Source organism: Ammospiza nelsoni, chromosome 16, assembly GCF_027579445.1.
Source record: "Ammospiza nelsoni isolate bAmmNel1 chromosome 16, bAmmNel1.pri, whole genome shotgun sequence".
Lineage (NCBI taxonomy): Eukaryota > Metazoa > Chordata > Aves > Passeriformes > Passerellidae > Ammospiza > Ammospiza nelsoni.
The window spans coordinates 8,654,545-8,679,041 of NC_080648.1; the positions used below are offsets into that span (position 1 = coordinate 8,654,545).

The following is a 24,497-nucleotide window of genomic DNA, read 5'->3' on the forward strand; positions in this document are numbered from 1 at the left end:
TTGAAACAATGTCAGTGCACATTTTTATTGCAATGAAGACCGAGGGCAATGACTGACAATTACTACAGCTTTATATACTCATTAGCAGATCCAGCAAGTCAGCTGAGGATCCAAGGTTGCACAGAGAGACCCCAGTGAAGGTGACAGAGGTTACAGATGAGGCACAGGGTGATGATCCCTGTGTCAGTGAGAACAATCCAGCTGGGATTCCCTCATTTCCACTGTGCTCAGACTCCATAAGGCCTTATAACAACATCACATAATTTTAAGAAGGACATTCCACTCCCCTGAAAGATTATTAAATCTACTGCAAAAAATACTAAAGTGTGACGCTAGCTCGAAATCAATGGTTTAAGTAAGAAAAATGAGACTGGTTAAAACATGGTATTTTAAAAAACAGTGCACTTTTTCTTATTTAAAAAAGGAAAAACAGGTTTTAAGATACTGAAAGGTTCAAGAGTACAAAAATATTTACCTTTTAGAAATACCCAAACCTACAATCACATAAAATAAGTCTCAAAATAACAATCTTCATAAAAATATGACCACCTATATTTAACTCAAGTCCCTAAACCTGTCCTATGCTGATAAAAAGACTTTCTTGAGAAATTCAGTTACATCTAAACAGTACATCTTTAGATTAACTCTGTAAAAGTAAAAGCAAGATTAATACTGCTGTTATTAGAGAAATTGATTGAGAAGGGATGAGAGGATCAGGAGTCACAGGTTCTCTTATGCCATGTTACATTTATGGCAAAAGCATAACTGCAGGAAATTAAAAATAGTATTTTAACTCCCAAAAGCAGCTTGCGTTAATTGCACAAGTTCCTTGCACTTGTTATAAAGCTTAAAATTTGTGCTTGAACTTCAGGGAGAGCTTCATTCTTGTGCCAAGAGCCAGCACAAGACAACCTACCCTGAACTCATGCATTAGAGATGAGACACTGTGCTTTTGTTAGCCTTTACAGAAGGTGAATCAGGGCTAATTGTTATTTATAGAGAATAAAAATCAGTCTGCAAGGTCTGACAGACTGTAAGTGACCAAGAAGTGCACATACAGCCAATAAATACCAAAATAAGAGGAATTACACTCTTCAAACAATGTAGTGTTCATAAAACAGTAGAAGCACAACTCTGAACTCGACATTTATCTTCATCCAGTCTAGTTTTGCCAAACTTAAAAAAAAAACAAAAAACCCCAAACATATATAATCTGTAGAATTTGAAAACCAAATACTGTTTGTTGGTGTTTGGTTTTTTTTTTAAATAAAAATCTCTGTGGTCCCAAATTAGTCCTTTTGAATTTTTAATAGCTGCAGGTGAACATATCCAGTATGAAAAATCAGATTTTTGTGAGCATCAAATTGCCTTTAAGTTTGTAAATTCTACAAAGGTTTTGCAATGCAGAACAAAGTGGTATATATTCAAAGAAGAAATTAAATACTTCAGGAAAAAGAAAAAACAACACCCCAAGAGAGCTAAAAAGCTGCTTATGCCCACATACCGTGAAAAACCTGAAAGCTATAATGCATGGCACGTTGGGACAGGATCATGGATTTGCTACAGCTCACTTTTCTGTTGAAAGTGGGTGTGACCCACCAGAAAGTCAGCAAATTACAGTCCTTTCTCAGTGCTCAAGATTTTCCCCCTTCCCCAAAGACACTGAAGAGTCACAAAGCTGAGGGTTTTGGGTGGGCTCAGGCTTTATGAAAGAGCAGCAGCTTCTACAGGAACAGGGGGATCCCAGGTCCTGGGAAAAGCAAGTGACACCTAAAGCCACTGATGGCATGTTTACAACCCATGTCCTTACAGGGAAGTCTGTGTCTGCTCTGCTACAAATGAATTTTGACTCCACTTAGTCTATGGGCTTTGGTCACAGATTTCAAAGGAGGCCAGGATGTTTCTTTCAGGTTTTGAAAGGCAGACACCCAGCTCCCCTTCCTCCAGTCAACACACAAAGTGAGAAGAAACACCAGCATTAGGTTTGCTATTTTTTTTCCCCTTTCAGCAGCTTTTATCGAGTACCTGACTGCCTGGAGTCACTGCTGTGTTATTTCTAAGGCTTACTTCCAGCTTACTCCTTGACTTGTGTTCAGCACAGACAGGCCCCCATTTCTCAATGGGGACTGTGTCTGCTGACAAACAGCAGGGAACAGGACACTGAATGACAGAATAATGGTCCTGCAGGAGCAGACAGCATCTGGTCAGTATACCATGTAATCTAGGGAGAGCAGCACAGGGGATAACAACTATGGTGCAGTTGGGTTTTGTTCATTTTCCTCTGGCAGCAAATGCATTTTGAGACAATTTTGTTCTTCTTTCAGCCCCTCTGAGGGGTGTGTCTTTCTTCACAAAGGTGTTATCAGACTTTTAGGACTCTCCTTGGAACTCCTTATGCCAGTGGTCTGTTGCTCATTTCTGAAACTGAAAGCAAGTAAAAGACTGAGCACATTCTTCAGGGTATGATCAGACACTTCCCTCTCCTACAAGCACGACTACAATACCCATGTTACACTGCTAGTATAAACACAAGATGAACTATGATGTTTTGTACAGTGTTCCTTGCTGGATGGCAGCAGCAGTGCAGCAAACAGTGCTTGGAACTTGAACATCATTCAGCAACTATAACTCAGTTACTTCAGGCTGTTTATCCAAGAAACCTCCAAGGGGCATCTGGTTTGACTCTAGGATTTCTAGCTACAGTTTGTCAATTGCAAAGCTGAAAAACCTCATGTGAGACATCTAAGAAGTAATTGTGATAAAGAGCAATATGTCCTTTCTCAAGGAAAGGCCCAGCAACTTTTCTTTTTCTGAAAGCATAATGACAGCTCCTTATGCTGACCAGGAATTAGATAGCTTTTTCAAGCTATTATTGCTTACAGGGGCAAATTCTGTTCCAATACCAATTTTCACTGAGCTGAATGGTGGCTATGCAGCTGCTCTTTAGTTAATTCAGTTTCTGTCTGCTGCTCTAAGAATTTTTCTCACACTGTGGTGGATGTGCATAGATTTGAGTGTTAATATTTGCTTGGGGTACCCTAAATAACAATGTTGGTGGCACAAGAGAACTGTCATTGCTTACAGCTAAATCATAAACCAGAGGAAAAGCTGTTCTGGCCTGTCTCTGGCTGCCCAGGAAGAGACTAGAATGCTGAAATCCTGCATTTAATTTAGAATAGTACCCAAAGAACTTACACTGGAAGAACGAAGGGTCTCATAATGCATATAATCCTACTAAATAAATAGTTCAAGGAATAGTTTAAATAAAGAGTTTAGGAGAGTAAATAGGGTGGAAAATGTCTGGACATCTGAAGCAACAGCCTCAAGGTGCTGTGAAGGTCAGCCTTGCTTTGCCAGCACACATCAGCTCTCAGGTTTAGACATTCTGGAGAAATTGTATGATGTCATTGTCTGTCAAATTAACAACCCCAAAGAAAACAATCTGAAGGGCACTTTGAGAGCTTTGAAGTTTTGCAGGGGACCTGAAAAAACATGTTCTCTGATTGTGAAAAGGGACTTTATTCTAACCTCCTGTGAAGTGTGGGCTGAATGAAAGCTGCCTTACCATTTCACCTTCAGCATCTGCTCAAACCTCTCAGGCAGTGGATTGCCAAAGCTCTCTGGGAGAAACAGGGTCAGGATCCCAATCAGCACAGTCAGGCTCCCCATCAGGATGTAGGGTAGGAATCTGTCATAGGCACCTGGCAGAATACACAACATTCCAACAGTACTCAATGTCCACAACTGACAAACCCACATGTAAAATTTATATTCCAGACATTGCTGTAATGCAGAATTAATTGGAATAATTAGCTGAATGATTCATCAATATCAAAGGTGAATCCAAAGCTGAATTACATCTATTTCCTGCCGGCAAAGGGACTTTTCAATTTTAAAGCTTCAGAACGTGCTCTTGGATGGCCACAGCTACCATAATTTTATGCCAACCCCCACACTTGTGTAGCAGCCAAAAGTTTAGGTAATTTTTTTTGTTTGATTGGCCTTTTATATTTTTATATTTTCAACTGCTTTTTTTAATATATTTTCAACTGGAATAATCAACATCTTTGCAAGGCAATAGCTCTGCTGGAGCCTTCAGTACCACACTGTCATCAAGAACCAAATCCTCTGCTAAATAATACAATATGAGGGAATAAAATTGCTTGTAAGCAGTGAAGCACTAATCACTGCCTGAGATCATACACCCTGCCGGGCTGATGCAAAAGAAGGGAAGGGACCAGGTCAGCTGGACAGGTCAGTTCCAGACTAAGAGCTCATTATTGGGGAACTGCTTTAAAGCCTTCCTTGCTGCAAAGGGAGAGAACATCAGGCTTTCCAAGACACACATGAGGCTCTGACCTTAGTCTACTCAGAAAATTATTTTGGACATGAATGCAGCAGCCTCTGCCAGCAGCCTCAAGCTGGCACACAACTGTTTAGGCAGGATGCAAGATCCTCAAGTCACAACAGCACAGCAATGAAAAGGTCTTTCAGAAAAGGGATTAGCTAGGAGTTAAAGTATTGAAGATAGAGAAAGTACCAAACTGGACTTGAAAGCTTTATTTTATAGCTAGGATAGAGCAATATGCTTTATAATGTATGGAATAAACCCAGAGAGGACCTCTGGGTATGTCTCACAGAGCTGAAGTTTGTGATCTGATCTCCTCTGTGTTTTTCAGCTGGATGAATGGCAAGGTCCTAATTTAGCTGTAGCAAATAGCAGCAGCTGACAAGTTTCTCCTCAAACCTCTTAAAGTTTAAGAAACTATTTTGATGCCTGGAAAAAGATTTTTTTAAAGATTGAACCCATGAATACCTGGGAGAAAAAGACCCACAAATCCACAAAAAAAGAAAAAAAGGAAAAAATAAAAAAGAAAGCTATTTTGTCAACATTTCTCTCTTAGTGCTGCAATGGAGACTGAAGACCTTAAGAAGAATCACAGTCGTGCTGACCCTTTCGCTTCACATTTGCACTGTACAAGCATGAAACTAAGACAAGGTATTTTCATCATTTTTGGTACAGTGTGTTCCAGTTACACTGGAATGCAGAGGTGAGTCAACACTGATTAGTTACAGATAGTAATCTCCTGTCCACTTTCCTGCCACAGAGAATCAGCAGGAACCCCTCAGCAGTACACCAGCAATGTTGTGTCAAAGCCAGAAAAGTCAAGCTCATGTTGTATCAAAGATCTCAGCAGGAAGCAACACTCATTAGGGGCAGAGAGAGCTTGACATGGGTCCAGTAATGGCAGAAGGAAATAAATCATGTGTGAATGAAAGAAAGAGGAGATTGAGCACCCCAGACTGAACAGAAGGTATTCACTTTCACCCTTAGTCCCCTAACATCTATCACTCTTTCCTGTCTGCAACATGAGTAACTTGTATTTTATGTATTAAACAAAAAACCAAACCAAACAAAAAAATATTTGTCAGTTAATATATGAGCAGCACTCAGAATGTGATGGCATTGAGTGTCAAAAAAAGCCTATGAGGAAACTAATAATTCTGCTTACAGAAATATTGAGCAATAGGAAAAAGCAAAATGAATGAATGCTGAGATGGCTGGCTTAGAAACTTAAAAAAAATTTTAAAAACCCACTTCAAGTAAACACACTTTCATGCCACTTAACCTGTATTTTTTCCATGTATTACTTTAGAGAGCACAAATCCTGGGAATGTTTGGATTCCCACCTGCCAACATACCCATCTCAGGATGCACAGGGACAGTGCCATGCAATGAATTTCCTACTGCAATGTTTCCTTACTTGCAAGACCACTTCTTGTCACACTCTCCTGGAAAACTATGTGGCATCCCGAGATGTGATTATCATTTCAGCCACTCTGCTTGCACAGTTTATAAACTTCATCATTGCATTGGAGCTTCAGGGATACACGAATGGTCCCTAAAGGAATGAAGTGCCTGATCCTTCTGTGAGGCCCAGGGACCTCCGCTTAATTTCTACCATGTGTGAACTCACACCCAAGCTGAGAGAAAGAACTGGAAAGCCAACAAGTGAAGGCACTTCAAGCTGAGCCTGCACTGCAGAAGCCCAGACAACTTCTCTGTTGTGGCAGTTGTGTGGTGCAAGGCAGGAAGAAGGAGATCTCACCCAGGTAAACGAAGTAAGGAGCGATGATGCTGCCCAGCCTGGAGGCCGTGGAGGTGGCTCCCACTGCCATGTTCCGCACCAGCGTGGGGTACAGCTCCACGTTGTAGACATAAAGCATTGAAAACGCAGCTGTGATGCCAAACTTCCCAAGCATCACCAGGCCAACAGACAGGACATTAAGTTCTGGAGGAGAAAAAATAAAATCAAGGTGAATAAACAACACCCTGTGCTTATTACCTGTATTACTTCTACATCTAAAAGACTGCATTACTGTGTTTTTCCAAAAAGTCACAAATTGGGCGCTTTAGGTTATTTTAATTATACAAAGTATTAATCTCATTCCTAGATGACTCCAAACTCCCCACTAAGCATAATGTAGATGCTCAGGTTATTTTGTATTTTTCAGATTTTAGTTGTCTTCAAGTAAAACAGCATTCTTGAAATGGAACAAAACTCTGGATTACACAGCAATAAACTACAAGCTTGAACCCACCCCTTTTTCACAAAATCCTGTGGAGATTTACACACAGGGAAATCCGGATGCAGATTTTTGTAGCCTGGAAGCACAACCAGATAAATCACAGTACACTTTCAGCTTTCATTGTAGAACTTGGTTCCCCCTGAACTATATAAAGCTCAGTAATTTGACACAATAAATGAGAGTTGAGTGTGACTCAGCATATACAAATGCAAAATAAACAACCTAAGGCTGCAAGGGATCAGCATAAACTTGACCTCGAATTCTAAATTTGATCCAGTAATTTTGCAGTACTGTTACACAGTACCATAACATATTTTGAATGTTTCATATACTTAAGTCACATGTTATTTTGTACCTGCAGGAACCAGCTGAATGAAGAGGACAACACTTCCCCCTAAAAACAAGGTGCCAGATAAGGAGTAGCGCCGTGGGAGGGAGCGGAGGAGAAGCCAGGCGATCACATACGCTGGAACTTCAATAACAGCTGAGAGGAAACAGTTGACATAGGCATTCCCATGCCAGTCTGGAGTGCTGAGGGACAGGCCAAAGTAACCAATTGATGTGAAAAACCTGAGAAAAGCAATAAAAACAAATTATTCCAGAAACAGCAGTCTCTGAATGCCTCCAGTGTTGCCTCAGATGTCGTTACAAAAATAGGATACCGCAAAGCACCACCACAGGCATTGTGGCTTAAAAAAGTCTCAGTGGCAACCCCCTCTTTCTAACTCTGTCATCCCATTCAGTGATCATATCCACAGCAGCTTGAAGACACCTCAGATTTCTCTGTCCTTCCTGCATACACTACACCAAGTAAAAAGCTTTGTGGAAGTTGTTCACAGAGGCTTTTCACTGCAATGGACTCAACAACGCAATGACACGCTTGCAAGCTTCCCAAGCCAACTACATTCCTACTTGCAGCTAGTGTCAGGATCTCCCACCCTCGGCAGTTCTGTTATATCTTATTTAATCTTCACAGAGAGCTGGATGTTCATGTTTCAGATCTCAGGAGTGCCTTACCAAATGTGCTAGCCAGTTCCTTTCTGCTGGAGTGAATATGGACAGAAAGAGTTCTGGTTTGTCTATACAGCATTATTAGGTCCTCATTTCTCATGGCTGCCCAGGCAGGGACCAGGATCTCACTGAGATGGGCACAATACAGAACAGAACAAAAATGCTGGCCATGGGTCTGGCTCTTGTTATGTTACTGAGTTGCTGCCTTTGCTTCAAGAAAAATATTTATCTTCAAATAGAGATTACAGAGATCGGGAGCATTAAAAAAAAAAAAACAAAACAAACAATGTACGTAAAAATATAGAAGTTGTTACATATAGTTTTCTAACTATTTTACATCTGAGTCAAGGCTACTGTCTCCATATTCTGGTGTATTAATGCAGTGTGGTTGTGAAGACACTGAGGGCCATGTACCAGCTCCAGACCACTGGAGCTCGACTCTGAGGCTCAGACTTATTATCTAAACCCGTGGCACATGCCCTCAAATCAGGAACTGTTCTATTGCCTGGGTACTTTAGGAATACACATTTCCTTACCACAAAAGTAATGACATAATAGTAATAGTTGCAATGTTTCGGGTTCGAAATAGGTCCAGAAGGATAGCCTTCTGCTGCTGCTGGGGCTTCGAATCCTGCATCTGAAGGAAAAAGGAAAACAAAACCAAAAAAATTCCCACACACCTAAGAGCATAACAACCTCTGCTACCCACAGTCCAGGCAGTTACGGAGTTATGGCTATCAGGGGATAAGTGGTCAGCCCAAGGGCCACTTCTGCACCAGGGAGCACAGTCCTTAGTGGAGCTTGTCCTTGCACCCAGCTGTACTCATGGGAGCTTCCACTGCACCATGAAGATTAATTAGAAAGGAGAATCAGCTGAGCAGGCAGATGAGTTAACGTTTCCTTAAGGATCTCACATGGTACTTCCAGAAGTAACCTCAGTACCAGAGGCATTGTTCTGTCCATTCTCTGCACTGTCCATTCAACTCTCTCAAACCTTCATAAGTGATGGGAAATTAATGTAGGAAATCAGCCAGTTTTTGCTGCCTGCCAGCACCCTGACAGGGAGAGAAACAGATGAGAAAGGTTGGTGAGGTGGCCAGGGCACATCACAGCAGCATCCACCACCTCAGACTGGAGATAGAGGATCTAGTTTGAGGCTTGAAGCAGGAATCTTCTGGATGGCATTAGGGTGCCATTCTGCCTGCACACTTTGCCCTTGCTGGGGCGAGGCCAGAACCTGTGGCCAGGCTTCCCCCAGGCCCAAAGAACAAACCACCCTGCTTCTCCCTACAGGACTATCCAGGAGATACCCTTTCCTAAGAATAGATGATGGTTTCCCAGGAGTGTCTTTCTATTATTGAAAAATACTTCCAACATGAGACTTAGCATGCAGACATCTTCCTCAGGCTTTTTTTGACACACACTTCGGCACACAAAATTTCCATTAAGCAGATGAGTGTCTCCTTGGTTTATGAAAGCATGCAGGAATGATAAAATGCTTCAATCCAAAAAAGTCATCCCCAGTTTGAAAGACATCTGAGGCCTGGCTGTGAAGTAAGAGCTGGTGTAGAATGAGCTTCACATAATGGGAACACACGCTTCAATTTACATGAAAACTTCTACTTGGGAAAGAAATCTTCAGCCAAAATATAAGTGTGACAGTCAAGTGATGGATCCTGCCCAGGGGAGGGGTAACTCGCAGCATCTTTGTCCTGTAGCCATTGCAGAGGAGCACACGGTGCTTTGCCTCCTGCTCTCTCTGCCACAAAAGGAAGGTGGCAGTATAAGGCAGCAGAGGAAGATCTGATCTGACCTACAGACACAGGGTCATTGCTGACGCAGGGCTGGAGGAGTCTTTGCACAAGAAAAACCTCTGTGAGGAGCTCCAGTGAGGGCAGAGCCAGCAGACGGAGAGATGAGCACAGGAACCAACCATCCCACTGTGGCTGTGCTGCTCCCTGCTGCTGGGCTGCCAGCTTTCACCAGACTTTCTTCTTTTAACCAATAGATATGAAATACAGAAAAACCAGTTTTGAAGAAGAGCTTGATTTTCTTCCCTGTCTTCACTCACATCATGGTTTTCAAGTCCCCTTGTAGCACTCAGGTGCTTTGGCTGGTTTGGGCAACCTGAGGAGCCCCTCAGGCCCCACACAGACCCAGCTCGTGTGGGTGCTGGTTCAGGGTCATGCACTCAGACCCCTGCAAAGGGCTCTTGCTAAACTGCAAACTGCTACAAAAGCACCAAACTGAAATGGGCACAACACATTCTCCTTGGGTTTTTGCAGTGCCCAAAGGACGAAGCAATCTGGGTCACCCTTGCTTTGAAAACCACAATAAACAACTGCTGAGGAAGAGAGTTTTACTGTGAAAAGCAAACAAATAAAACCTCCCTCTGGGTTCTCACTTTGATCTCTTTGATCACTTTGCTAACCCAGCACTTACCACAGGCCAGCAGCCACTGCCAGCCCAAGAGCTCTGCTGGCATTTCCCAACAAGTCAACCAGCCAAACAGGGAAGTGCCAGCGAGGTAAAGCACCAGGATGTGTGGAACATACCTCTGCAGTGTCAAAAAGCACAGCTGGGGCTGGAATGCCATTCATTTTTGCAGCCTTTTGGATAATAGCTTCTGCCTCCTTATATCTTCCCTGGGAGATCAGCCACCGAGGAGACTCAGGAATGATCCTGTAATAAGTTTCAGAAGAAATGATTCAATGTTTCCCCACAAGTAACAAGTTATAAATAACATATTTATAGGAGTTACACTCAGATCTCACAGATTGCTTGCAGCAGGAGACAGCCAGCACAGAAGCGTGTGGGCAGTGTAATTCAAATACATGGGACCTATTGCCATGCTAAAGTAGATGCTTTGTCCTCAATGGGTTTTTTTTAAGGAATAATTGATGTCCACCAGGTGTCACCAGATAGACAAAAAGGATGGGAGTAGCTTAGCCAGTGTGAATAAAAAATATTCTTAGGAAACTGCACACGATGTGGAAATGCTTTAAATATGCACAGTGTGTATTTGAAGGTTCTTATATACAAACCTCACCATGTTGCCACAGCTCTGAGGCAGATTCTCCCAGGCACAGGGCAGGGGCAGTGTCCCCTTGCAGAGTTGATGACATTCTCTAATCAATTACGGGCACACGTTGAATGAATTAACACCAAGCACAGGACAGAAAACTTTAACTTTCCTTAACTAAGTCCTTTGGTATTAACGGATGCTATCTTGCTCCCTTTAGCCAGCAGCACTTTTTCCTCTCCTTGGAAAAAAGCAGGTCAGGCACTCCTTTTCTGATGAGCCCCAAAGACTGACTCAAAGCCAGGTCAATAATTAAAAACATCAGATGATTTATATCTGATCAATAATCATTAATGGGACTTTCTGTAAGATGAGCTGCTCCACTGCTTTACTTACTGGGAAAGCTGAGGATCTTGAGACTGCAGAGATAATTCAGGGAACCTTTTGGAGAATTTGGAAGGGAAATGAGTGAAGGAGCAAGAACTATACAGAGCAGAGGGACTTGTAAATCACATAGCCTGTGGAAGCAGTGGGTCCACATGCCAAAATGCCAGCTAACACCAACCTGCCTTGGCAGAGCTTTGCCAGGGCACCTTGATCCTCATCTACCCCCACACAGGCCCCAAAGTGCCATCAGAGGAAGTTTTTTGGCACTTCTAAGTGTAAGCTTTTAAAAGGCCTGGGAATTCCCAGCCCATAGATTTCAAAGCAGGACTCTGAAGCTGTGCCTTGGGGACAATTTTCCTGTGCCTCACAGTGCCTGTTTTACAGCAGACATCTGAGAGGCTCCCACCCAGAACCAGCCTCCCCAGAGAACAGCTGCTTGGCACAGAGGGAAATGCTGCTGTGATGAAGGAATTTGAAACACTTCAAGTGAAATAAGCAAACTGACCCTTAAACAGAATCAGACTGTCTTTAAAATCCAATGACAGCAGAGGTGGAGCTGAAAACCATTTTAAAGGTTTGGTTTAAAGACTGAGGTTTAAAAAAAAACCCGACTAACCAACAAACCATCAGCAGATACTTCTAACAAGACTGGGACATGCAGGAGGTGTTTTAGACTATAGAAGTGTGGGTGTAAATCACTCAATTGTTATAAAGGTCCTAATTGCTCACTTACAGATATAACTTTTTCAAGACAGCAAAAAGAAAGGAGTTCCCTGAATAATATGAAAGGACTCTTCCTGTTGTGAATTATTCTTAACTTAAGAGTGTGAGTGATGTGTTGCTTTTCCTTTCCTATTTTTAAACACCTGTCCCTTTAGAAAGGCAGCAAACAAACACTGCTATCTGCCTTTCTTCCGTGCTTGTCCAGCCAAAAAGAGCAAGGCTTCGAGTACACAGCACCAACGGGGTTCTCTAGGTAGTTACTCGACTTAAAATTGGCAAGAAACCTCAAACAAAAAATATCCCCTCAAGGCAGAGCCTTGTGACTCGGTGAATAGAAGAGCGCCCCTCCTCCCCGACCAGCACAGCGAGCAGCGGCGGGAGGGGAGCGGGAGCGTGGCCCCGGCACGGACTCACCACCAGAGCGGGATGCAGAACAGCCCCGGGACAGTGAGCGCCAGCAGCAGCATCCGCCAGTCTCTGATGAAGTAAGCAAACAGTGGCAGCAACATGTAGCCAATTGCAAAAAATATGCAAACTCCTAATGTAGAGAAGAGAATACGAACTGATTTGCCAAGAATTTCTGTGCCTGTTTAAAACAAGGGAGGTTGGATTAGCATTTTAACTCTTTGGTTTCAAGCATGACTTAATACTTTATTGCATTTACAAACAACAACAACAAAAAAAAAAAGCTAAACAATCTTAGAAAAGAGCAGCACAGCACAGACATGCCTATACAGAAATGCTGCTGGAAGTATTGGGAACCTTCAGATAAAGAAGCTACTTCTGTTTGCTTTGATTAATGCATTGGGAGATACAGATAAGGACAGGCATGGGGGATGGCTGGCAGACTTCCAGGAGCCTTCCCCACACACTCATCCTGCTCCTCCACTTAACCCATCTGAATTTAAGATTAATTCACTGCTGGGCACTTCTGAAAGAGCAAAGGTCTGAGCACAGCAGACTGGCATGGGATGGAAGGATGTGAATTTACAGTCAGGTGAGGTGGAAACAAATTTCCCACCTATTTTTGGGAACAGAAGGAAGGTTGGAATGTTGGATGGGCACATCAGGGGCTAAAGGACAGAACCAGGGAAGATGCCATCCTCTAGTAATGTTACTGTTCCAGTGGCCAAGCAGCAGTCAGGGAAAGCATCCTACAGCCATTGCACCATGCAGCAACCTAATATCGAGTCATGATAACTCAGACAGTTCTAAGCCTTCCACAGCACCTCAATTCTTTTATTATAAAACACCCAGCCACTCCTTAGCAGAATGCAGTGAAGCCATCAAGTCCACCTCACTTCTCCTTGAGTTCTCAGGCCCTGATGTGCAGAGCTCTCCTTCACATCAGGAGCGCTGCAAGGGCCATGACTGCCACAGTTTGATCTGGACTTAATTAAAACACAAATGACACTGAGTGAACTGAGGGTCACAAAGTGTGGAGAGTGTACTTGGGCTGTGTATCATGACAAGAATTCCAACACTTATTATTGCAGAGGAAATGGAAAAAAATACCCAAGACTGGAAAACCCTCCTATTTGATAGCTAAATGAATTCTCATTTCAGAAACCTGGAGTAACTGAATAAAGTCACAGTAAAAAAACATGAAAATAAGAATTTGCTGGGCCAAAATGAATGTGTGGGGATAAATTATACCATCTTCCTCTTGACTTGCTATTGTTTAGAGAGGCTTTCTTGGGAGAGGTCTGATACTAGAAACACTGTTTTAAGCCTGTTAAATGTTACATTACAATTTGTGTCAATTCAAAGAGAGTACAAGATGATGTCTCTCCTGCCTTTTCTCTTCCCTCATTCTCCTAGCCATGCAGTAACAGTTCTTGGATAATACCAACATGCTTTCACAAACCTCTGCAGTGTTTTACAGCCCCAGAACCTGAACACAACAGTTTTGAGCACAGAGAACAACTGAGACTAAATCTATGAGAGAAATTGCACAGCATGGTTGAAAACACCCTAACATTGACTACAGAAGTTCACCAGCAGCTCAGGAGGAGCTATTTCCACGAAGGTGGGCAACAGTGCAAAGGGCTGCATGAGCCTGGGTGGCTAAGGATGCTGAAACAGGGTCTGAGCTGCACATGGGGAGGCAACAGAGGTTTGGATGCTGAGAGTTTGAGTGACAAGAGAAACTGTGCTGAACTTGGGAAAAGACCCACGGCACTCAGGGATGGAGGGTGCCAGGGCTGCAGCACAGCCAGGGTCAATGGGGCCTTTGTAGGTGCTGGTGTCACTGCTGCCCTGCCAGGCACAGCTCAGCCCTGCCTGAAACAAGGGGAGCATCTCCAGCACATCCTGTAATCAGGATGGGCTTTCTAAAGGAGGTACTTTTTTTTTTATGGGTATAATCTCCTATTCAGTACCTCATGTGCAGCTTCCTGGAAGCTCCTGGGTCTGCTCTGCCACAGGCAGAAGTCACAGTGCTTATGGGAACAGCTGGCTGTGGAGTGTAGGGTGGGAAGGACCACCCTCTGTAAGTACCTCCCTCCTTACCCATGACAGGCAGCTGATGGCTCACTTAAACGAAGAAGCTAAAGTCTAAGTTAGTTTAGATTAACCCTGCCCTTAGAACCAGCCTCAAGGCTGCGGGGGAGTGGCAGCACTGCTGCCAAGTGCCCCAGGAATCTGCCTCTGCTCCCTGGCAGGCACAGCTGAATGTGCCCCTCTGCTCCCTGGGAACCACAGCTGCTGTGGCAACTCTACCGAGGAGGGATGGCAGAAGAGACAGCCCAGTGGGGTTGGGCCAGCAAATGACAGCTAACCCACTAAACAAGCCTAATGGCACCAGGGAAACCCAGTCCCCTCTCTCAACAGAAGGAACATTTGTCCCCTGGGGTGTTCCTGGCCCTCCCTTCCAGCTTTGTTTCTGCTGAGCACTGAGACAGCATCCCAACCCACGTCCAGCTGTGCCCCCCATTCCCAGGGGAGCTGGCAGATAAATTCCTGCCTGATCAGAACCTGCACCTCTGTGCTACACAACACCCATGTGTTTCCACAAGGATTTTCAGCTTTACCCAGTGCTGTACCTCCCAGCCTTCCCATGGCAGGCATTTGCTCCTGCTCCATCAGCTCCACACTAGGATTAAACTACCAGGACAGTGGGAGCAGTGGCAATTGTGACAGCAGTGGCAGGAACAGTTACAATGGTGATGGTAACAAGGGATCTCCCTGCTGACAGCCTGACCTTAACCCTCCTCCCTGTGCCACAGGCAGCAGTGACTCCTGGCTGCCTGGGGACACAGTGCTGTATCCTGTTCATAGCACTGACTTCACTTTATGCCCTTCTCAACTGTTTTTTCCCCCATTAAACCTCATGGGGTAGGAAAGACCAGCATTAACTAGTGTTGTACAATTTTAATCTAGCTCACATTACAATCTACAAATTGTAATGTTGATACCAGGGGTTTAAAACCAGCCATAAATATATATTTATACAGACTTTAAAGACAGCAAATCTCAGTTTCCCCCCTGAGACCTGCATCACTCATCCCCATAATCTGCCCATGCTGTTGCCTTTCCTGAAACCCCCGTGTCCAGTGGGAGCCTCTGTGGGGTCCCCTTCCCATGGAGTCCCTTGTTCCCTGCAGGGTCCCCAGGCCATGCAGCTGCTGGGTCTTTATTCCTACACTCTCCATAGTAAAGAAAGCAAAAAATCTTCCAAAACTTAGGTATTTATCACTATCTCAACATTAAGAACAATGATTTTATGGCTAATGGGGCTTTGGCACCAGCCAGCTCCTCTGCTCTGGTCCCCCTGACACTCATAGTACCTGGAAATTGCTGGTTTGCTCCAAGGCTCTGCACGCAGGTGTGCACTGACCTCTCTGCAAAGGGTGCAGAGGGAGGCAGAGATGAACCCAAATGCCTTCTGTATCACAGACCTGCTGCTGCTAAACCCTGGACACTGCCTTGAATGTTTCCTCCAAAGAGGAATGAAATGGATGTTTATTTAGATTCTTCCTGCTCTCTTCTTTTTCTCTAAACCTACAGAAAATATAGGCTTGAAGAATCACAGAGCAAAAAACCAATCGTTCTGGCCTAAAGTAGGAATTTTACCAGTGCAGGTTTACCACTGTCTAATTAAATAATCCAGGTTCATAGGGAAAAAAGTAACAGTACATTAAGCAAACATTGAATCTAATGCAAATATATTCATACCCAAAATGAAGGCCACCACGTAGTTAGAGATCTGTCCCATCCCCACAATGAGAAAGAGCACTGTGAACATCTCCCAGCTGGTGGAAAAGATCTGCAGGAAGCTGAAGCCAGTCTGCACAGCCATTGTCAAAAAAAGGATATTCTTCCTTCCAAACCTTTGGTAAAGAAAAAGATTATTAGTGAAACAGCATGGATTTACGATGGGGGCTATGCAAGAGGGCACATGGGAGAGCAAACATCCAATCTCAAGTTTGGCATCTTAGCACAAGCTGAAGTTCTGTTCATCTTAAAGAATTTTATTATTTTCATATGCACTAAAGAATATTAAAATTTCCAAGACCCACAAGACAAACAGAGAAGAAAAGCCATGAGCAGAAACTTCAGAAAGCCACGAGACAGAGATTAAGGAGACCAGGCAACAGTACAATAGGGAGACCCATGCAAACTGCAAGCCACACACCTGAAAGTGAGGAAATGATGGATTTTAGGCTACTGGCACCTATACTTTGCAACACCATTATGCTTTGAGTGTGCTAGGTAGCTTTGTCAGCTGGTTATGGTCTGAGTTGCCAGACACACTGCCCCCTTTGTCTTACCTGTTTCTCTGCATTAGGATTATGTGGCTTGTGGTCCTGGAGAGGCAGGACAAGCTCAGGTTTTCATACCTGTGGGCACAGATGCTGCACAGGCTGCCTCACCTGCTGCCTGCAGCAACCCCTCACTTGGAAAGGGTGGCAGGCATGGGGAAATCGCTAAGGGACAGGCTTAGATCACAACTCTTTACTGACAAAAGCCCCAAATAATCCAAGGAAGCTCATGTGGGAAGGCATGAGCCAGGCTCTCAGTGGCTGTGCTGCCACCAGGGCACACACACTTCCTCAAATGCTCCCACTGGGAAATGGCACCACTGGGATTTAGTGATTATCTCATCTCCCTTTCAAACAGTAACACCATCTGACTTCTGCACTGGGGCAGGAGTCAGGAGATTAAATTCAGATCACATGGAATTTAATGCTGGAGGCTTTAGGATTAAGACTCTCAGTGAGTTTTGAAACCCCTCCACTAAGCACCCAGAGGAACACTGCTACCTTATGACATCCTCATTTCCTGAGAGCAGTCAGAGCAGGACCAGAGATCTCATCATATGGCTATGGACACAGGACTGAATGGAGCAGAGATTTGCACAGGAAATGTATATTCTGCATTCAACACTTGCAAGGCCAAAACCTCCACACTGCTGAGACAATTATCAAATGCCTGTAATTACTTTTTTACATTTATATCTAGTGAGATGCTATGACAACTGCTATCACTTTCAGGTTAACTTTTTTCCTTCCTCTCACATGTCCTTACTCTGTTTCCACCAAACCATCTCTCCTATGCAGATTCCATTCAAAGGGCAAATTCCTATCTTGCAGCTCTAGGAAGGGATTATCAGTTAATGTGCAACAAAACCAGCATCTCTAAACTACTAAAAAGACTGGATAAAGAAACAAATGGGAAGTGGGTTGTGAAGGGAAACCCACTGCATCAATCTGCAAAGCAGCCACATGGGCTCCTTGTGGAGATCAGTCCCTGGGCTCTGAAATGCCCAAGAGGGAGAAATCCTTCACCTGGGAGAGACCAGGATGGGATTTTTGAAGAAGCCAGGCCAGTAACCTAATTCAGATCAGAACTCAGAGCACTGGACATTTCACTCCCTTTGTTTCTCAAAACAAATGCCCGAGGTGTGCCCTGCCCATGGCATTACCTGTCTGAGAGCTGCCCCGAGATGAAGGAGCCGATGAGGACCCCCACAAAGAAGAGGGAGGTGGTCAGTGGGGCTTTCCAGTCGTCCTCACACACCAGGTTCCACTACAAGAGAAAGTTCTGTGCTCAGACACAGCCCCAGTGCTGTGCTGAGCCTCATCCAGCACAGGGGCTGCTGGCTGGAGACACACATATCTCCATGCAATGGAATTCTGTTTCCCACACTTCCACCCATCACCAGCACTGTTTTCTTGGCCAAGGTCACTGCTGGAACACCCTGCTTAAAGCACAGGAAAAAGAAGGGAAAGTGATTTTCTCCCCAGGCAACTCCATGAGAGCACCAGCAGCTGTCTGACACTGCCCCATTGCCTCTGGCCAGCAATGCCAAACCTGATGGGAGCCCATGTGTGCAGCTCAGGGGCTGTCCTGGACCTGCTTCCAGTACAATCCTCCCATCATGTGCCCACCAGACCCCTGGAGCTGGCTCCCCATGGTCCAAGATGATTCCACCAGTGAAACAGAGCAATGGAGAAGGGTAAAGAACCACCCCAGCTAAGGACAGCTCCCAGTTTACCTCTGCCAGCACAACACCAGCTGCATCTCTATAACTTCTGGGTCTGACAAAGCATGTGTAAGCAGACACACAGAATGAAATCTCTTTTCTTGCACTGATGTGTTACCAAATTCTGTTCCACCCCACCAGCTGCACCATTGACTTGCCACCCATCACTCACAGCCTCATGACTGCAGCTGGCTGTGGTTGCAGACTTAGGATAGGAGCCAGTGTGGAAACTTCCACCTAAAACTACTCATAACCTCAGACAAGGTTTCAAAAAAATAAAAATGGCATCATGAGCCTCTGTCCACTGAAGTTAGAGCTGAGCATGTCTCTGCCAAGGCTTGCTCCCTTGCTGGTGACTAATCTCCTGGCTAAGGCATGTCTGCCAGGAGCACTTAGGGAGAGGCTTCAAACATGTCACTCTCAGATCAGATAATTGTACCACAATGGTAAGCTAGTTAGATCACAGATTAAAGCATGGCATCATTTTAATAATTAGCCACGCTATCAGAGAGCAGGGGCATTGCCTGTACCAGCAGCCACCGTTTCCTCAGAGAATGGATGGGCCAAGCACAGGCAAAGGCTTTGTGATGGAGCAGAAACCTGCCATCAGAGCTGCTCAGCCTCCTCACTCAACTGCAGGCAACAAGGAGCAGCCCTTGTGTTAGAGAGACACCCAGGTGCTGTCTGATGGCACCACAGCCCTGCCAAAAACAAACCACAGTGCATTGGTGGGTGAGCTTCACAGCTGCTGCAGAACAGGCAGGAAAACCCCAGAACAAGGGGGAAGGTGGTGTGCTTTGATGCAGTTGGCTTTGGACTATAATTTAGGCAAGAGATGCAATTAATGCCTATTTTCAGACAGAAAGAAGTACACTGCCATCAGAGGGGAGTCAAGTTCCTCTGCCCTTTGCCCAGCCTGCAAAGTAACACCAGCTACACAACAAAAAAAGAAGTTGAGGTTAAATACACAGCCCATACCTCTTCCTGAGAAACACACATGTCTTCAATGCAGGAACAAGGAGACCTGTGGACTAAAATGTGCCTCCAAGACCTTGATCTGATTAAGAACAAAGAGAACCCTGTGGCAGAATTTTCTGTAAGGTATTTTCTTGTCCCTGCTGGGAAGGGAGAAGTGGTGATGTGTGGGCCTGTCTGGGCACACACCTGCACTTATCTGCACTGTGTTTTGAGTAGGTGGAGGTTAGCATGTGGGTCAGGGGGCTCTGGTACATTCAAGGATGCTACCTGTGAAAAACAGATGCAGGGATCTGCTTCACCTGTGAAAGGAAACAGATTTCTGTAAAGAAAGTCAGTAGAAATCAAGTCCAGTATTTAAAACAAAGCAAAATTCAGCAACAAAAACCATGGCATTCAAAGTGCACTGCAGAGGTCTTTCACCTCATCCTGCTGCACCTTCCTTGCCCCTCTCAGGGAAAGCTGTTGAGTGACAGCATGGCAGAACCTGCAGCTCATACAAACTATTGTCAATTATCTGTACTGAGCACCTTGCTCTGGGCCACCAGCACAGCACCTGCTCCTGGACCTTCAGACTTGAGTTGCTCGAGGTTAAGGATCAATGTTTTCAAAATGTCTCCATGGTGCCAAAGGCACTTTGGCTGTAAAATAAACCCAGCTAAATAATAACTTGCCCATGAAGCTGCATTACCTCCTTGGTGCCAAATGCCTCCTATCCAGGTGTTTGCTCCACTTTTTCCCATGATATACCCAGCAAAAATTCACTGTACAGGGTCAAGTCTTCCAGACTTGGGGGGATGTATAAAAAGCACACAGCAGCTGGCTGTCCAAAGAGGGGTTACTGTTTACAGGAACTCACTGCATTTGGCCAGAAAACACACAAACACATCAAATCCATCTGACTTTAAGTATACTTGAAGCTGCTGAGTGAACAATCCACCTATTTTAGCTCCAATATCACATGGTACCTGAGCAATACAGCCCTACCCTACAGCTACACCTCATCTCCCAAATTCCAGCTTCCCATCCCCACAGGCACTCACTCTGACTGAGGCTCATGCACAGTGATCAAACACATATAAACATGGTAAGGTCTCAGCTGTGCTTCAGTGTGTAGGGAAAGGTGAAATGTAGCTTGTTTTACCCCTTCCTCAGAGCTGCATCCTTCACAGACAGCACCAAGCACTCCACAGCTACAGGAGCTCCAGCCCAGCCACAGCAAAACTGCCTACGGCTAGAACTTCCAAAATGTCTCTACTGGGCTGGCTAATTATACATTAACCAGAAAATAAGTAATTCTGTAATGTCCCTAGTAAAGCAAACTGGGGAGCAAAGTTCATGTAAGATTCCAGGCAAGGCCTCTGAATGCTAGGAATAAGAGCTGTTCACGAACACTGTTATTAAATCATTTTATTCCCATCAAATCCCTACAGCCCTCTCTGACAAGCTCCCAGGTACTGCAAGAGCCAATTCTGCTAAGTGCTGCTGCCAGGAACACTGTAGATGGAGGAGCTTTCTGAAAAACTGAAATTGCTGGAGAAGGTGCCCTGACTGCCCCAAGTGCCCCCCTGCCAATCAGAAATCACTAATTAACCCCCTGAGTACAGCCCATTCACATCAGAGGAGAAAACACTAGTGGAGCCTTGTGTAAATGGGTGGGGCTGCAAAGCAGGGAAAATCTGAACTTGTTTCCAAGAGTAAAGCTGACCATGAATAACTCGAGAAGTGTTAATTATTCACAGATGGCCCCATCCTGCTCCCTGGGTACCAGGTCCAGCAATGACACCAGCTCTGTTCAGTGCACAAGTGACAAGCACCAGCACCTCCATACCTGAGCACAGGGTGGGCTTCCAGGGTGGGCAGGGCTGCTCTCCACTGATGGAAAAAACCAGAACAGAACAGAAAAGACCTTCAGATGCCTTCAAACCACAGCAATTTCTACCCAGTCTCTTGCCTCTGCCAGTCCCAAAGGCTTCTGGTTTCTACCATCACTAACATCAGGGCCAGGGCTGGGACAGGGACTGAGCAGGACGACCCAGGTGACAGAGCAGTAGCCCCAGCAGAGCCTCTGGCACTCCCTCTGCCCCTTGCAGGGGCTCCAAAGTGGTGTCTGGGATACATGCCATGCCCCAGTGCTGGAGGCAGCTCAGGGGGTCCCCAGAGAGCAGTGCTGGTGACAGCCTGGCTCAAGGGAACTGACTGGATCCTAATGCCTACTCTGAAGGGCAGAATCAGTGCTTGTCCTTGAGCCTCTAATTCATGTTTGATCTGAACATCATTATCTGGAAGTAAAAGAGAAGCAGATTAGTTCCAGAAAAGAATACCAATGTAACAGACCCCAGGAGCCTGCAATAGGAAAAGGAAACCCTGCAGCCCCTTCAGCTCAGCCAAGGGATCACTCTGGACCCCACAATGACTCACATTTCCACTTACTCACCATTACTCTTACAGCCCCTTTCTTACATCAGCCTGTCCCAAAGATCACCTTCACTTCCCCCCATCATCTCCATTTTAATACCACCAAAATGTCTCAGTCTGGGATTCTCTGGTCCCAGGGTTTAGCATGTCCTCACAGACCAAGTAACACAGGTGCTGAGCTGGCATCTCCCACTTGCCTTCAAGCAGCATTTAATAACAGGATTAAATGCAACTGAATGAATCAAATGAAGTCTCCAGCACTTAATCCTGTACCATCAAGTTCTGTTCTTTAATTGAGTTCTGAAGCTATTTCTTCACTAAGCTCTTCTGGTGGCCTGTCCTGGCTTGTCTTTCCTAATACAGAGAAAAATGTTTGGTACAAAAATAAGCATCTCAAATTTGTCTAAACTGCCCCTTTCCAGCATTTAATCAGTGCCTGTTTTCCTTGTTTTGAAACCAAATTCTGCATTTTTTCCAAACGTCCATGACAATTTTGAAACAAAGCAAGTATCCTTTTCCATCTGGCTTACAGATGGGAACCTGGCACTTGGTTTCCATCTCTGAATGTGCTATTGCCTCTCTGGCACACCCCAGGCCCCCAGGCAAACCCCACAGCTATGTCCCATCCGAATACTGCACAGAATGCACTTGTCTGGCATCTTCCAACATAAATGATTTACTGTTCATTAAGAAGAATCACATTTCTCCTCCTTTTGCTTCATTTACTGCCTCTCCCAGAGCACGCACTGACTCTAAAACAGAGATAACAAGTTCATAGAGACACCAGGATAAACTGACCTCCCTCTGGCAGTGAGAGTGGCATTGTCTGTGCCAGTGGTGGCCACCAGGCACCTGCCTGGCAGCCGTGCCAGCCTGTGGGTTATGTGGGCAGCAGCTGTGACAGCCAGGCATGTGGGCAGCAGCCAGGTTTGCCCATGGCCAGGAGCAGGGCAAACCTCCCACGAACCCCTGCATTGATCTGATAGTGTGAGGGATCTCCAGAGACTGAGTACCAGTGCCAGCACAATGGCAAGTGTCACATGCGCCAGTGGTGCCCCTTTGAGCAGGTGACAGGAGGCTGACACCTCCTGCCCATATGCCAGGCACATGGCTGAGCCTATGCCTGCCCACCCCTGGCACGGACCCTCCTCCTGTGTCCTCAGGGCACAGACTCCTCGCCTCAGCACCAGAACCTTTCCTGGCTGTGCCATCCTCCGATGCTATTTTGGTGGCAGATGTTGCTGCTGAGTCACAGGGACCCGTGGGGAGGGATCCCCACCCTTTCCCTGTCACGCTCCCGAGGATGAGGAGGGTGGCCCCGGGCTGAAGGATCGCGGATCCTGCCTGCTGCCACCGCCTGCCACGAGGGCGAGCCTGTTCTTCCCTGAAACCCCTTACACAACGGGAACAGCAACAGCGCTCCTGCAGCTTCAGAGGAATCATCTCCCTCCTCCAACGGAGCTCCCCGCTCCGTGCCAGCGTTACGGAACAGCGCGGCTCTGCCTCCACACCCTGGCACGGCCGGAGGACACAAACAAGTGCTCACATTGCCCGGCACCACTGATGTTCCCCCGTGACACTGTGCACAGATGATGCCACTGCAGACAGAGCCTGACAAGCCGAGGGGACAGCCAGGCCAGGCTCCCGCAGGAGTGACCGCGGCACCTGCCGCCCGCCGGTCCCAGCGCTGACCGCCACGGAACACCGGCGCTCCAGGGAGCGGGGCAGCGAGGGTCCGCTCTGCTCCAGCCCCGGACAGCTGGGGTGTGTTTATCTGAACCTATCCGTGTCCCCATTCAACGCTGCACCGAGGACATGGGGCCATTCCATCACATAGAAAACTACCGGGATGGTCAGCGTGCGGCAGGAGGAAACTACCGGGCTTCAATTTTCAGCCTCTGCCTCCCTCTCCACACAAACCTGTCCCAGAGTAAAACCAGCTGACAAACACAGCTGGAACGGCGAGGGCGCGCAGCTCTTTCCTCAGCCTTTACCTCTCTCATCCCTCCCGCCCCTCGCAGCATCGTGCCCACCCAGACCCCTTCCCACAGGCACTTCACCCGATGGTTCCTGCTCCCACTTCGCCTTCCCCCGGGCAGAATGACAGGCCCCGGCCCCAGCACGGCCCGGGGTAGGGGTGTCACCGCACCTCGGTGATGATGGTGGAGCGATAGACATCGCGGCTGTACTCCCAGCCGTCCAGGCACGGCTCCTGCTCCAGCGCCTCCAGCTCCACGTCGGAGCCGGGTCGCAGCCCCAGCGCCGAGAAGTTGGCGAGCGCGGCCAGGCGGTAGCGGCGGCAGCGGCTCGGCACCTCCTGCCCGTCCCGCAGCTCCAGCGGGATGCTGGCGTTGCGCCACTCGCCGCTCAGGTTGGCCCCGCGGGGCACGACGCACCGGTGCTCGGGCGTGCCGGCCAGGAACACGACCGACATCCCGTTGAAGCCATTGGGAATGATGCTGGCGCTGAGCAAAAAGAAGACGAGGCGCTGGAAGCGGCCCCATTCGCCCAGGAAGGCGGTGGCCGCATCGTAGTCGCGCATGACGAGCGCGGAGCTCCGCGGGTCTTCCCCGGAGCCGCGCTCCGCGGAGGCGGCGCGGGCAGCCCCGCCCAGCCCGGCCCGGCCCGGCCCGGCCCGGCCCCCGCGGGGCGGCGCGTCCCGGCCCGGCCGGAGGGCACCGGGGGGGCTCGGCCGGGCCCGAGCCCTGCCGACCCCGCCTCCCCGCGGCGGCATCCCCGGAGCCTTCCCCGGGCACCGCTTCTGCTCCGCCGCCGGCTCCGGAGCTTTCCCTAGGAGGCGTGTCCGGTTTTTTTCCATTTATTTGCCTGGGCAGCCGCAGCCGGAGCGGAGCGGGTGGTGCCGGTACCGGCACGGCGGGACCG

General features: G+C 46.7%; 1 protein-coding gene across 2 annotated transcripts; it reads right to left on the reverse strand.

Moving 5' to 3' along the window:
• Window positions 1–24,156, reverse strand: SLC22A4 (solute carrier family 22 member 4). 2 transcript variants are annotated; one of them, XM_059483833.1, is made up of 10 exons: window positions 23,764–24,156; window positions 17,661–17,764; window positions 15,911–16,065; window positions 12,149–12,272; window positions 10,158–10,284; window positions 8,139–8,239; window positions 6,947–7,161; window positions 6,111–6,293; window positions 3,566–3,701; window positions 1–2,424 (listed from the first exon to the last, which is right to left on the reverse strand). In XM_059483833.1, the coding sequence occupies exons 1-10, from the start codon at window positions 24,154–24,156 to the stop codon at window positions 2,349–2,351; spliced, it is 1,614 nt and encodes a 537-aa protein (XP_059339816.1). In that variant the 3' UTR covers window positions 1–2,348. The 2 variants fall into 2 exon arrangements, with proteins under 2 accessions (XP_059339816.1, XP_059339815.1); XM_059483832.1 differs by having other exon boundaries at window positions 12,149–12,320.
• Window positions 24,157–24,497: the final 341 nt, after the last annotated feature.

What these genes read in the sequence shown, in the direction of transcription:
- SLC22A4 (XM_059483832.1), bottom strand. Translation starts at nt 24,156, where the DNA reads ATGCGCGACTACGATGCGGCCACCGCCTTCCTGGGCGAATGGGGCCGC. An exon ending in TTCTGCATCCCGCTCTGGTG is followed by an intron (nt 10,285 to 12,148) that starts GTGAGTCCGTGC and finishes AACTTATTACAG; the next exon opens with GATCATTCCTGAGTCTCCTC. An exon ending in TCCTTACTTCGTTTACCTGG is followed by an intron (nt 3,702 to 6,110) that starts GTGAGATCTCCT and finishes GTATTCTGCCAG; the next exon opens with GTGCCTATGACAGATTCCTA.